At 47.8% G+C, this 15,000-nt stretch overlaps 2 protein-coding genes across 3 annotated transcripts in view; one reads left to right on the top strand and one right to left on the bottom strand.

The window, feature by feature from the left end:
• LOC113591684 (RAS guanyl-releasing protein 2-like) overlaps nt 1–6,855 on the bottom strand; it is a 32,825-nt gene extending 25,970 nt beyond the window's left edge. For both annotated transcript variants that reach the window (XM_035529983.1, XM_035529984.1), the window contains exon 1: nt 6,311–6,855. The gene's annotated coding sequence lies outside the window, so the exon portion shown is untranslated. The remainder of the gene's footprint in view (nt 1–6,310) is intronic.
• Nucleotides 6,856–10,377: 3,522 nt separating this feature from the next.
• Nucleotides 10,378–15,000, top strand: part of LOC113591686 (equilibrative nucleoside transporter 2) — a 12,535-nt gene continuing 7,912 nt past the window's right edge. Inside the window, exons 1-6 of the mRNA XM_027032299.2 lie at nt 10,378–10,472; nt 13,226–13,276; nt 13,502–13,583; nt 13,975–14,120; nt 14,249–14,388; nt 14,560–14,694. Of these exons, the coding sequence (XP_026888100.2) occupies nt 13,239–13,276; nt 13,502–13,583; nt 13,975–14,120; nt 14,249–14,388; nt 14,560–14,694 (541 nt within the window). The 5' untranslated portion in view covers nt 10,378–10,472; nt 13,226–13,238. The remainder of the gene's footprint in view (nt 10,473–13,225; nt 13,277–13,501; nt 13,584–13,974; nt 14,121–14,248; nt 14,389–14,559; nt 14,695–15,000) is intronic.

Genomic DNA, 15,000 nt, shown 5'->3' with positions numbered 1-15,000 from the left:
GTCTGTTGTTTTCTTAGTTACATCCTGAACTTCTCATAAGACGTTTCACAACCACACAAGACAAACATCCCCCTCTGTCTGCAGTGTCCATTCATCACAGTGAAGTTGCAACCCAGTAAAGAACTGTTTGTTTGTTTGTTTGTTTGTTTGTGTCCTTCTGCCTCTCGTGTGTGTGTGTGTCCGTTGCCTGGTGACACAGACCTCGATTGATCGATCCCCTTGGTCTGGATAATGCATGTATGTGTGTGTGTGTCCGTTGCCTGGTGACACAGACCTCGATCGATCGATCCCCTTGGTCTTAATAAAGGATGTGTGTGTGTACACCAAACTGACATCACAGATAGCAAAACTAACTCAACACTAACACCAATTACAGACAAAATCAGTACTAATGGGGGGGGTGTCCACATCACTGGAACCACATCACTCCAACACACACACACAAACACACAATCACTCACTAGTGTATCTGACTGACCTTTAATGACAATACAACAGATGAGATTTACCTCACTGCCAACTCACCTCCTCTAAGACTACATTACCCAGAGGTGCTGTTACATAAAACAAATGACACAATCAATCGAAAACGTTAAGGATAGAAAATGATCATAAATGCTCAAATACTGCGTGGTGTTCTGTACGTGATGGGACTCAACATTTCAGGCTTAGCGCTGTGCTAACAGTCAGAGGTCTCTGCCTGTAGTAATCACACTTCTGCCTCCAGTTCTGTAGTCAAATGGTGCGCAAATGTGACGGGTGTTGTAAAAAGAGCAGAAGGTGGCAAGACCTGTTTTGTTACGGTTATGCAAAAATTCTTGAGTAGAGGTTAGAGATTAGAGACAACATGATCAAATCTACAAAGGACAGGGAAGGGTTGTCAATACGAGAACTCTAAACTCTAACCCTTCTGTGTACTGTTTCTTGTTTACAGGTATGTTATCTGCTCTTGGGTGTGGAGCAGAACGATGGCGCGTTTGGTCTCACACATCATCAGCGTTCCATGTTTTCCGGCTCATCTGAGCGTCAAACCTCTCTTTTCTTTTCTTTTGTTGGAATATTCAGGTGTTTTCTGGAACGTCAGTCTTTTCCATTCAGATTATGTGCATTTTCAGAATATGAAAAAAGGTGAAAGAGGTGAAGGAAAAACTCATGTGTCGTTCCGCAGGAATCAGCACGTTAAAGTCCTGGATGCTTTTCCATAGGGATTCATCACCACAGGATCCGACTGTCACTTCAGTTATGTCCTGTTGGCTTAACCAATCACAAAGAGGAATTCAGACTAAGATTTGCATTGCATGCTTGGTCAAACCCACGCTTTTGGTGCTAGATCATGAACTGCATTTGAATCGCAGCTGTGCCACACGCCAGCCTTTTAAAACCCGTCCAAACACACAATATTTTTTCAATACCTGCTCAGGGACAAAAAGCTAAACGTTAGCCACATGACAAAATCAAACCTTTTCACTAATGAAATTATTCACAAAGTCTCTCCCACCTTAAAATAAACAAACAGAAACTTAGTGCGTTAGGTCCGTAGCACGTGGGGTGTGATGGTTACGGTAGCGGACACCCAGAAGGACTCCAGGTGCTCGTACATGTGCAGGTTTAACGCTGGACATCCCAATACGTCACTCAGGAGCTGCCAGAGACGAGAATATGTGGGAAAAATAACTGAACTGACAAGAAGGAATTTTAAATAATTCCATCAGCATCAGCGAATACGATGGACAGAGTGGGCAGAGCACAGATAATAGTGTGTGTGTCCTGTTCAGGACTGATTTGGTGTTTTGGACATCTACAGCTGGCTGATTTTGATGGTAGCTGTTTTAATCTCGTGGCCACACAAAAAAGTATGTTTGCATTTGTGTGCATGTTTGTTCGTGCGTGTGTGTGTGTGTGTGTGTGTGCGCACGTGTGTGTATGGGGGCTTCCTACACTTGGCTGTGTCTGCAATATCATAGGGACACAGAAGGACCCAGACTACACCCTCTGGAGGCAAGGACGGGCAGATCATACGTGCTTGCTGTGTGTGTGTGGGTGTGTGTACAGGGACCAGCCCATCATGAGTGTGTATGTGTGTTTTATTTATTTCAATAATTTATTTTCACTGTTTCCACCGGGCAGACATTTCCTGTTCTGTTCTTTTGCAAAAGTGAAAAACACAGAGGGCATCACAAATTCCAGATGGTGTGTGTGTGAGAGTGTGTGTTTGCCTGCCTGAATGTATGTGCACTTGGTGTGTGCATAAGTATATGTGTGCACGTGCCTGTCTGTACATGAGTGTATGTGTGTGGGCGTGTGTTTGCACACATGCATGTGTGTGCATATGAGAGGCATGTGCATTCACATGTGTGCGCGTGTGTGTGTAGTGCTACTGGTGCTGGAGAAACAATCGGAGCAAGTGAAATGTTGGATCTTTAATCTCAGGTTAAAGAAATCAGGAGACAGGAGACCCGTGTCCGTGGACGACCCCTCGTTGACCCTCCAGACACGAGAGAACACACAACTTCCTGTAAGCTGTGGTCTGGGTAGGTGTGCGGTTACCAAGTCCGTGAACATGGCCACCAGATCCACTCACCTTCACTGCCGTTTTTTCCAGACACATTAAAACGTTTAGGAAAACCACAACAACCTCGCTTTTCTTATTTAGGCCCCAAAATAAACAACTGGAACAGAAAGCTCACCAGTACATACTAAATCCACGGAGTTAATCAGATGAGCAGAGAGTGTGGAGGCAGTGTAGAGACGTGTGTAATCATTAAACCACTAACCCCCCCCCCCGGCAGGAGCAAGACTCAGACTAAACCCCCCCGGCAGGAGCAAGACTCAGACTAAACACCCCCCCCGCAGGAGCAAGACTCAGACTAACCCCCCCCCCCCCCCCCCCCCCCCCCCCCCCCCCCGCAGGAGCAAGACTCAGACTAACACCTCCCCGCAGGAGCAAGACTCAGACTACCCCCCCCCCCCCCCCCCCCCGCAGGAGCAAGACTCAGACTAAACCCCTACATGTAGGATTAAGACTCAGACTAAACCCCTGACTGCAGTTGTAAGACATATTTGGGTTGGGTTTATAAGGCAGTAACAGAGTTCTTATATGATCCATACCGCCTCAATTTTTTTAACTGCTGAAAATTAAAATGCAGTTTTTATAAAAGATATTGTACGTAGCCACAAACGGCGTCCTAATAAACAGAATCTCTAAATATGCAAACCACGAAAAACAAAAAACAAAACCCCAACAAACCGAGCAAGTGGACGTGAGACCCTGTGGGTTTCTGCCCCCCCACACACGTTAATCCCACCGCGGACAGCAGAACTCAGCGAAGTAACGCAGGATTAACACCTGTACTAAAACCAGACCAGCCAAGACTCATCAACAGCTCAAATGTCCCAGTCTGGGACACCTTCATTCACACAGATACTTTTACTGTGTCACGTTCCCTGATGTAAAACACGCGCGCGTCACCCTGTAGCGTGTTCCCCGGTCTGAAACACGCGCGCGTCACCCTGTAGCGTGTTCCCCGGTCTGAAACACGCGCGCGTCACCCTGTAGCATGTTCCCTACACTCAGCTCCATCCTGTTTACTAGTCTTTTCAACACAGGCCTTGAAAAGGTCATAGGTCAAGCATGACAGCTTCCCGTGTTGATTCCGGTGATGTTGTAAGAGACAGAACTGTGTGTTTGCAGGATACGGAAGAATTCCAGATCCAGGCCAGGCAAGATTTGCATGTTTGCTCACATATCTCTCTCTCTCTCTCCCTCTCCCTCTGCCTGTGTGTAACCTATCAAAGTTTGGTTAGGGAGAGTCTTGGGTTTTTAAAGTTTTGTCCTAAGAGAGCTTCATACTTTGGTCATCTTTGTATTCCCTAAAGCATCCTGCAGTGTTTTACTCTGTTATACTGTTCAGTGTTTAGTGTTAAGTCCATCACAAAGGAGGAAATTCACAGCTAATAACCTTCATTTTTCAGTCACTGTGACATGCTTGTACCATGAGGGCGTAGCTTTCTCTCTCTCACGCTCTCTCCAGACTGAAGTTCTTGTGTGAACACACACACACACTGTAGCTACTCGATACGTCAGGTTCCACACACGCCACAGCCTCCGTCTGTGCTAAGGAGGTCACAGCAATCATCTTTTTTCAGTGGTGTCCTCTGGATGGCTGGCTGGCTGGCTCTCACTCTGTGCTGCTGGAATTGATTTTTCTCTTGTGTTGGCTACAATTTTCCCTCCTGAATCAAACATGTTTGTTCAGCATGAATAAGTCATTTAAAAATAACAACTTCGAGTTCCAGCTAAACGAGACTCCAGAGGTCTACAGCTGTGGGTTTTATGATGGAATATATGTCTAAACTCAGATTAGCTAATCCAAAATATGTCAATGTGTGTGTGTGTGTTTGTGTGTAGGTACTTAATCCCATCCTTTGGTATATGTAATACACAAACCAACTCTAGTTCAGAATATAACTATCAGAGACACCAAGACTGCAGGACAGGAGTCACATGTGGGGAAACTTCACAACACTATAACGTTAGATACAGTGAAGACAGTACAGAGTCAAATATCAGACATCAAATGTATGCTTTGACCCCTAAGCTTGAACTCCAGTGATGTCCGAGTGCCACAGAAAGTCCCAGGTTAGAGAAGAGACCCGACCGACATGACCAAAACCACCACAGATGTTCACAAATCAACTCAAATTAAAAACAGGGTCTGTCAGAGTGGCACCTTGAACAAAACCCATGTGTGTAAAGTCCCGGGAGCCGCTGGAGCTTTGGAGATTATCGAAGGCCAACGGAGAGGGCCGGGGGGTCCTGGGGACTCCGGAAAGACGCAGGGACACAGAACCTAAACACAGCACAGCTCATATTCAGAAAACAGAAAAAGCTACTGCTCAGAGCTGGGCTTAACATCAAAGGAGGAAGTGTGTGTGTGCGTGGGAGCAGTGTGAGGACCAGATAAGAGCAGAAGGATGTTTATGGTTGACTCGTCTGTTCTCTTTATTAACCCTGAGCCACACACTCTCATCCTCAACTTACAAACAGAAAAAACACCAGCTGTGTACTCAGGCAAGTCATGGCTCATGGGTCCTAGGGCAAAGGTCAGTTTCAGAAACAAGCCTGACCCTCATTTACATGAAATATTCCCAATAAATACCAAGTCCTGAAGATATGTGTTGAGTTTAGATGATGCAATTGGTGCCGTTACTGGATTTATAGATGAGCGTTATAATCAGTTACTGGACGAAACACGTTTAGCTTTGTTTACTTTATTCTTATTTGTAAACAAAGTTAACAAAACCATATTAACTCTAACTCACAATGTGGTAAAAACAAAGTACAAGTCAAAGGTTTCAGAAACAACAGAGATTTTAAAAAGGACAGTTGAGCATAAAAACACTACACCCAGACTGCAGACCCACACACACAGAACCTCCTCACACACACACACACAGACCCTGTAGGAGCTCACACTTCCGCTCGAGAACTAAGGTGTCCCCCCCACCGCTGAGCCTCACACACCGCTAAAGGAGGTCAGGGTGCTGGATGTGAAGACCACCCTCCTCCCAGAGTCCCCTGGGAGGGTTCTGGCTCCACAGAGACGGGGTATGTCAGGACGTTAGCAGAGCGTCAATGCAGACATGTTCAGCTCCACGTCCGTCAGGCTAGGCCTGTCTGTCATGGTAAGGACAGGACAGAGTGCAAGCACACAGCATGATCACAGTCTGGATTACACACACCTGAACTGCTCAAGGATGAGCAGTTTAAGGACACTGCTGCAGATGCTACAGTGTGTTTGTGTGTGTGTGTGTGTGTGTGTGTGTGTGTGTGTGTGTGTGTGTGTGTGTGTGTGTGTGAGAGAGACCTTCGTAAACGTTCAACAGGACGTTCTAATTTGCCTTCACTAACGTCGACTTTTATGGCAGGTACTGCACTCTCGTGCCCTGCGTCAACAGCATCGGCGTGTAGCTGCAAGTCCGAGCGCGTGTAACAGGCAGGCGCGCGCTCTCTCCCGCGTTCGTAGGTTTACGTGCCCGGTTCTGCTTCTAACACAAACGTGTTCGCGCACTGCCCCGTAATGTAAAAATAAACAAATACAAATAACGATCAACGACAAACTAACGTGCACTCAACTTGTCCTCGCGACTCACTGCGACCACTGCCTAATCTTCCACCGCGGCTCTTTCACGAGGCGAGATTTGCACACAGCAGTTAACGGCACGGGTGTTTTCTCCGGTAGGAACCAGGCGTCCGTGCCGTCCGGTTAAGACGCGGTTCGGATATCCGCGCACGAGCGCTGCGTCTTACCTTGAAAGTTTGGGCGACACGACGAAGCGCAGTGCAGGAATCTCGCGAAGCGAAGACACCAAACTCACTACGAAGATGCAAAAAACGGCCGCGAGCTCAACTTCAGCCCTCGTTCACTCTGCTGGCGCGCTCCTCGCGCGTCGTCGCGGACTCCGCGCTACAAGTGGCATCTAGCGCGTGGAAAGGCGTCAGCGTGCAGATGTCATCCGCGTGCTCCGGCCGAGGTGTCTCACACCAGCTCGTTACCGGCGGATGCGGTGCAGCGCGATCCGTTGCCCGCTGCTGCCCTCGCGGTCTCAGCACGTGTCAGCGCGACGGTCTCGCGGAGGATGTGTGGTGCTCTGCAGTGTCTTCGACGCGCGGCGCTCCGCGTGCTCGTACCAAATACTTGGACATGTACTGGCAAATGCAAAGCGCGCGGTAACGTTAGACGTCAAGCCAGCCACGCGCGCCCCTTGACATGGGCAGAAGGAAAGAACTGCGTTTGTTTGTGTGACTCGGATTGTCACCAGTTACGAACAGCTGTGTGTACGAGGAAAGCTGCAAGCGGGCTCCACGTGTAATGCACGCGCATCCTACAGACATGGCGCGTGGGCCGGTTACGGTACACAGCCCGCATGTCTCTACGCCTACCGAGCACGCGCCCCGGAGCCTGCCGCTATACGCGTGCATGATAACGTTTAAGGTGGAAGTCAAATTGCCAGTTGGTTATGCGATGCACGTGAAGTTGCACAGGTCATTCGCGAGAGCAGCCGCGTTTTGGGTGTTTTTTTTTTTTTTGAAAACTTTGAGGGTTCACCCGCCCCGTGACCCCCGTGCTCCTCTGCAGCCGGGGTTCACCTTCATACTGCATCCTTGCACACGCACACCGACAAATGTGCAAATATTAGCGAATGAAACCGTTAACCGGAACGTCATACCACACGTAGCTGACCCAGGACACGCGAAAACGAATGTGCGTTCGCCCAGCAGGTGGCGCCATAACGGCGGGATGATGACTGCGGGTCTGTCCTCCCGCCGACCAGGCTTGTATGGAAAGCCAAAGTGGTTAAATGTCGCCTCAAACGATACGAGTTTTATTTATAAAACGCCGAATAAAGTTGCGTTTTGGACGCTTTTACGTGGCAAAATACGGCGTTATTTTTCACTACGACGCAAAAACCACCAAAAGCGCAGCTTTAAGTACTCCAAAACGCCGTTTTTTACGCCAGTTTTGGCTCGCCTACAACGGCCTTTTAAACACCCAGTCACTCCAGAACAAGGTCAGACCAGACCAGGTCATGCAGATCTTACCGGCTGATGCCCAAGTTTGGGTTTTTGGGATTTACATGTGTGTTCATTCACTCCAGAATGTATTTATTCATACACTTATTAGCTGGCTAGGAGTTTAGCAGACCTGGCTGTAGTGACCATGGTTAGGTACTGTGGACATCGTACTTTAAATGGGCAGTTGGTTAACTAGTTAGCTAACTAGCTAGCAACATTTCCTACAGCTGTTAGATGGCGAGGAGGAACTTCATGTTGCCTCGAAGACGGACACAGAATGACCGCGCTCGACAACCCAGGACAACGATGTAATACAATGTAAATTAACGTGGTAAGGGCCGTTATAAGCGAATTAATGGCCGAGACCGTTAAACTGGTAAAAATACTAACCAGAGACAACTATCTGATAACTGGCTGTAAAACGGAGCTCACCCAAAGGTAGCTGCAGTTGGCCAGTCATGAGTTGTAAGTTGATCTTGCAGAACAAATGCACGTTTGTGTCGAGCTTGTTGCCTAGCTAGCTATCAGAGGTGCGGGTTGGTAGTGTCGTTATAGCAACTGCTGACTTCAGACTTTTGTTCTGGTTAAAACTGAATGAAAGGAGAAGGGGTTATCGCAACAAACTCCAGAGGGATGCCAAACAGCGAATATGGAGAACAGCGCTCTCGGTCTTGGAGTATCCCTGTTTTGTACACTTGTCATTGCTCCAAGTCTAGCACTGGGCAATCGGGACCCACCGTCTCTCAAAGTTTTAAGAACTGCCTGGTCACGAAGCTTCTGAGTTTATTTGGTTATTTATTCATATTTGAGCAGTGTTTGTCTTCAAATGGGAGCTACTGAGTATTCCCACCTTAGATGGCGGCTAGTAAGAAATAGCCCTGTTCTTTAAAAACTACAAATTTTAAGAGGAAAAAATCTTAACTGTAATTATCTATGACAATGATAATCTTAATATTAAATTGGCACAGGCCTTGTGAAGTTTGTTGAGAGAATCTATATAAAATGTCCTTTCCCCATTAATTCTAGTCCATTTGGCTTGTCTTATGTTTTATAACTCAGAAAAGGTACAACAGAGTTCTTAAAAGAATGTTTGTTTGGTGTGCCCTCATTTGTTTCTGTTTGTCTCCCATTTTATGTGCTGTTCACGTGTGTGTGTTCTTGGTCAGGTTAGTCCCTACCACAGTGGCGTCACCTGCATGTCAGAGACACTGCTGCTATGCCTGAAAACAAAGGCCTCACCTGTATGATACACCCACCCTGCTGAAGAGACTGAAAGAGTGGGTTGGAGATTTTAGTAATCAGCCCTGGATTACTCCGGGCAATCAGCAGCAGCTTTACTTTGTCTGGTTTGGTGACTGTGTGTCCTCTGTGCACTCCAACTACAGCAGTTTCACTCTCCATGCTGGACTTAATTCTCATTGTCACTCTTTAGGTGATCTCGCATTACTCACTGGTCTCTTCTGATTAATCTTAAGACTTAAGACTGTTTAATTTCTAAGATTATGTATCTATCTTTCCTAATATGTTACTAATTACTGTATGCTCCCATCTTTTCTTAAATTGGCTCCTATCTCCCATTGTCTTTGGTAAAATATTTTTCTAACATTTGCTTCAACTTTGGGAACTGAAAAATTGCTGACCTCCCCTGCCCTTTATATATATTCAATTTACCTCTATAAACATTTGACTAAAGGTTTGCAAAGAAATAGCCTCATCTGGAGGAGTGGGTCTGTAAAAAAGGACCTGAAAAGAACAGAATCAGCAGGAAGTTGGGCTGGAGTCAGTCAGATCCATGCTAGTTACCACTTAGTCATGTGGGCACTGAGCCCTAAATGTTGCAGTAGTAGCTCAGTGGAAAAGGTACTGGTAGTAAGAAGTTTGCCAGTTCAAGTTGCCACTGTTGGGCCCCTGAGTAAGACCCTTAACCCTCCATTGCTCAGATTGTACTCACTCCTAATTGTAAGTCACTTGGATGTACATAAGAGAAAAAACAACAACACTGGCCACTTAAGATCGTCAGCTGTAGCCTATACCTTTAGAGAGTATTAACCAACATGCAGCTGGTTACATGGATGCATCAAGTTAGTGGGATTGACAGTGGCAGTACCAGTTTAACGGTCTCGGCCATTAATTCGCTTATAACGGCCCTTACCACGTTAATTTACATTGTATTACATCGTTGTCCTGGGTTGTCGAGCGCGGTCATTCTGTGTCCGTCTTCGAGGCAACATGAAGTTCCTCCTCGCCATCTAACAGCTGTAGGAAATGTTGCTAGCTAGTTAGCTAACTAGTTAACCAACTGCCCATTTAAAGTACGATGTCCACAGTACCTAACCATGGTCACTACAGCCAGGTCTGCTAAACTCCTAGCCAGCTAATAAGTGTATGAATAAATACATTCTGGAGTGAATGAACACACATGTAAATCCCAAAAACCCAAACTTGGGCATCAGCCGGTAAGATCTGCATGACCTGGTCTGGTCTGACCTTGTTCTGGAGTGACTGGGTGTTTAAAAGGCCGTTGTAGGCGAGCCAAAACTGGCGTAAAAAACGGCGTTTTGGAGTACTTAAAGCTGCGCTTTTGGTGGTTTTTGCGTCGTAGTGAAAAATAACGCCGTATTTTGCCACGTAAAAGCGTCAAAAACGCAACTTTATTCGGCGTTTTACAAATAAAACGTGATTCGTTTGAGGCGATCTTTGATCACTTGGGCTTTCCATACAAACACAGCACGCGGACTCTCGAGTACGCTGCGACGCAGTGCTCGCGCCAGACCGTGAGGTGGCGGTGACGGTAACGGCTCCGGTTAGTCCACCCTGCGCCGCGTGCGCATGAGCCTTGGCTTGTTGGCGGTGTGGCGCGGGACGGAGCGGAGACGCGAGCCGTCGCGGTTCAGGGGTAAGTGTTTGCGCGCGAGGCGCTCTTTGAGCTAGAAAGACTCGCGCGGGTGATGTAGACGCGGTGACGGCAGGCCCGCAGACGCTCGCGGTGCCTTATACGTGTGCGTGCACCGAGGTAGTGCGCTGCAGTGCGTAACCTTGGAGACTCGGAATTTGGATGTTTCTGGTTGAATGACCCGAGTTAATAAGCGGGACAGAACACCTGTGACGAGCCCTGCTGTGTGTGTGTGTGTGTGTGTGTGTGTGTGTGTGTGTGTGTGTGTGTGTGTGTGTGTGTGTGTGTTGGGTGGTTGGGTGGGTGGGTGTGGTGCGCCTTTGTCAGGACAGATTTGGCCTGTTTGAGGTCTGACGCGGAGTTAATGGCTGTAATCTAGCTCCTGTTAGCCCCACCTCAGCGTGTGCTGCATTCAAAGACATTGGCTCAGTGTGTAGCTTCTACAGTGTGTGTTCTGACACTGACCAAAGGACTGACCTTGAGAAGAGGCGTGTGTGTAGTGTAGCTGAGATCCGAATGCTGATATAACTCTCCGGTCCGTGTACACAAGGCCTGAGCTGATGAGACATCTGTCATTTTTCACTTTATCCTGATCTACCAGATTCACACAATCATAAACTGACTATTGCGTTTGTGTGCAGTGTGTGGGTCCAGATGGTCTACACCAGGCTCCTCAAACTTACTAAGTGGATGGCCGTCTCAGGGTTCAGGACTGTGGGTGGAGAAAGGGAGAAAAAAAGGTGTTTATTCCCGTGTGCTGCTGGCATGTGCGTGTCTGCGCTGTGTGTAATGTTGATACACAATATCACGGTGCTACCGCAGCAGGTTCTTTTGGAGAAGCTTTTGTGTACAGCTTTTATTTGTACTGGTAACTCGCGTTGGTGTGGCAGGGTTTGCTTGTATGAAACCAAACATCAGTTCCTCTCTTTCCTGCTGACACATGCAGTGCATGCTGTATCGCGTGAGTGCGTTTGTGCAATATTTTTGATATGGCCTATTTGTTTATGCAGTGGTGTGGAGCTGGGTGGCAGTTTAGTCACGTGACTAATGATTCATAGACTCGCATGACGCAAGTAACTTCAGTCAGGGTTTCAGGTTCACAGCTGTCTCTGCTTTGTTACCTCTCCCCATCCTCCCAGTTCAGGATTGTTTAGTACTGGTATTCTTCTCTGGACAGCGTGATGGATGAGGGCTTTCCTTATATTATCTGAATCAGAGCTGTAACACATCAACCATACAGGGTTGCCTTGTTTCTTGATTTGAGAAGAGACTCACAGCGAGAAGCTCACTCAGCTCAGATGTTTGAATCTGCACCAGTAAACTCAGCCAAACTAGTAAATCCAGCTGGCACCAAGCCAGATGGCAGACTACGCCTCACTAGGCGGATGAGAGAATGACTGGAACCTTTCTAGGATATTGGAGCAAGAGATTTAAGCAGTTTACAAAGAGCAACAATTCTAGAAACAACCTCTTGAGTCTTCTGTAGGCTAATGTTGTGAACCAAGAGTTTAGGACTGTAAACCAGCTTTTAGATTCTGGTCTGTGGGAGCGCACACTGGAACCCAGTTAGCATCCAGTCACCTCTAGCTGTGATGGTCAAGTGGGGGTGGAATAACAAGCAGAGGATTATGGGTATTCATTCAAGATACAGTTTGCGCTCGTCAAGGATGTATGCACCTTGGAGAGATTTGAAACCCGTTTAAACAGGCATACCTTTTAACTGGATCACATTGTGCCTGCCTGTGGTCATCACCCATGTGACACAGAACATGCCCACTTATATAGACTGTACTTGCTCTAATCATCTGTAACAGATGACCAGTCGCACTGGTAACCACAACACATTTATATGAATCATTAAACTATTAATTCATTACTGTATAAGCTTGGCTTTTATGTATTGTTGACACTTGTGCACTTCTTTTAAGCTGTGTAGTGAGTTACCGTGTGTGTGTGTGTGTGTAGGTTTGTGCTAGAGACGGAGTGTGTGAGTCTGCGATATCCCTACAGTTCTGTAGGACAGAGGAGGATTTGCCTGTAGTGACTTGCTTCTCTGCATCCGAGTTCTCCAGACTGCAACTAAAGCACAGCCGTATTTGTGCAAGGCACGTGCACTTTACAGAGAACCAACGATGTATATGCATGCGTGATCAGAGATGCTGACGCTAATGCGTCTATGATACCAGTTAGAGATACCGACACTAGTGTACTAATACCTCTGTGATGCTTCACAGTCTCTGATCCGTTGTGTCGACAAACCCCAAACCTCTGTTTAATATGTTTGAAATGAGCTTACTATGTTGCTTAATGGCCGTCTGAGTTTCTATTGAGGGTTGGCTCAGAGAATTGTGATCAGGCGTAGCTAAATCGTGGGGTTTTTTTCACGCGTGCGTTAGGGCCAGGGGGGCGATCTCAGGTGTTTTAGACCGCTGTTTGGATAAATCACAACATTTGAGAGAGTTAAAATCTAGAAATTCCTGATGGAAATAATATTGGTGAGTCTTTAAACCTCTGTGGGGTGCAGAGGGCTCAGGTTTTTTCCAGGACTTTTTAATCCGGATAAAGCGAGTTTTTTGTGGGAGGGGTTATTTATGGAAGAAACTCTCTGCGAGCTCCAGATGAGGTTTCACAGCGTCAGAGACGACCGTGAGCTACCTGGAGACTCAGGCCGAGCAGGCTGGAGATTCTGGAGAACTTGACTGTGTGGAGTTGTGCGTTCGTGGTGGTTAATGATGGTGTTTTGTTTCTGTTTCCAGTTCACCACATGTCATGATGAAGGGAACTAGAGAAGCAGAACCAAGTGACCGGTGAGTTTCACTCTGGAACCTTTGTGCTGTTGCCAAGCAGCATGTCTGGCTGTGGCTCTGGTCTGAGCCGTAGAGCCACCACGGCATTCGTTAAGAGTCCTGCTTCTACTGCAGGAGGCTTTCAAAGTGGAAATTTGAGATATAAATCAACTTGTCAAAACCTGTTTTGTAAGATTCAGATCAACGTTTCAGCCCCCTAATCCTCTTCCTCCTCTCCTCCGACAGCGGCTATGTAGTGGCGATCATCTTCTTCCTGCTCGGACTGGGAACACTACTGCCATGGAATTTTTTCATGACGGCATCGAGGGTAATCTAGATGAAGAGAGCAGAGCTGGTGAACTGCAGGAGGGTTGAGGTTGAGTCTCCTCAGTCCCAGCCCTGCTGCTGAACATGGCGGGGGGTGGGGGGGGGGTGTTTTTGTCTTTAGGGTATGTGTCGTTCTAAGACTGTGGTAACGTTGGGTGTTTGAGTTAGGGGTGTGAGTTGAGAAGTTCAGTATTTGAATAAAGTTAGAGTTCATGGAGTTAGTGTGGTTAGTGGAGTTCATATCTGCTGTGTGAAGACTTCAGAAGAGACTGGCATGAGGGATGTGACACTAGAACACCCAACATTACCTAGTACTATTATGTTTGGTATTCCGACTGTAGTCCGGTTGCTGTGTTAAGCGCGCCTCCCTGTTTGCCCCTGTGTGGTGGTAGTATTTCAACAACAGGCTGAACTCGTCAGAGGTGGGCAACGGCACAGCTGAGGGTAGGAAGGAGTACTACTTCAACAACTGGATGACTCTGCTGTCCCAGCTACCCCTGCTGCTCTTCACCCTCCTCAACTCCATCCTCTACCCGCGGTGAGACACACACACACACACACACACACACACACACACACACACACACACACCTGGAGAGTGCTGCGAGTTCCGTTTGGCCGGACGTGACCCCACGACCTCTTTCTGCCCCGCTCTGGGTCGCTCAGGATCTCGGAGAAGGTGCGCATCGCAGGAAGCCTGGTCTTCATCTTGCTGCTCTTCGTCCTCACCGCCACCCTGGTGATGGTTCCCATGGAGCAGGACCTCTTCTTCTCCGTCACCATGGCAACCATCTGGTTCATTAACTGTGAGTGACTGGCTGGAGTGTGCCGTATCCGCCCAGAGTTTTCACTCCTGAGCTTTTCCAGGAGACGGAAATTCTTACTGCATTCCAACCGAGATTGAGATCCATTATAGTCAAAATGATGAAGCTTATTTTTTAAATTTAAAGTATGTGTGCGTGTGTGTGTGTCTGTAGCGTTCGGGGCGGTGCTACAGGGCAGTCTGTTTGGTCTAGTGGCTCTGCTACCTCTGAGGTACAGCTCTGTGTTCATGAGCGGACAAGGACTGGCTGGGACCTTCGCCGCCGTCGCCTTGCTGTTCGCCATAGCCAGTGAGTAACGCGCACAGACGCACGCACAGACGCGCGCGCGCGCACACAGACGCGCGTAGAGACGCACGTACAGACACGCGCGCGCACACAGACGCGCGTAGAGACGCACGTACAGACACGCGCGCGCACACAGACGCGCGCGTGCAGAGACGCACACACAGACGCACGCACACACGCACGCAGAGACGCGCACGCAGACGCGCGTAGAGACGCGCGCACAGACGCAGATGCGCACGCGCAGAGACGCACGCACAGAGCTGTGTGCCAACGGAGATCCTGAGGGAGAACAAAGGATGGGACGCGAGG

The sequence above is a fragment of the Electrophorus electricus genome, chromosome 9 (genome assembly GCF_013358815.1).
Source record: "Electrophorus electricus isolate fEleEle1 chromosome 9, fEleEle1.pri, whole genome shotgun sequence".
NCBI lineage: Eukaryota > Metazoa > Chordata > Actinopteri > Gymnotiformes > Gymnotidae > Electrophorus > Electrophorus electricus.
This window is presented reverse-complemented; position numbering and strand designations above follow the sequence as displayed.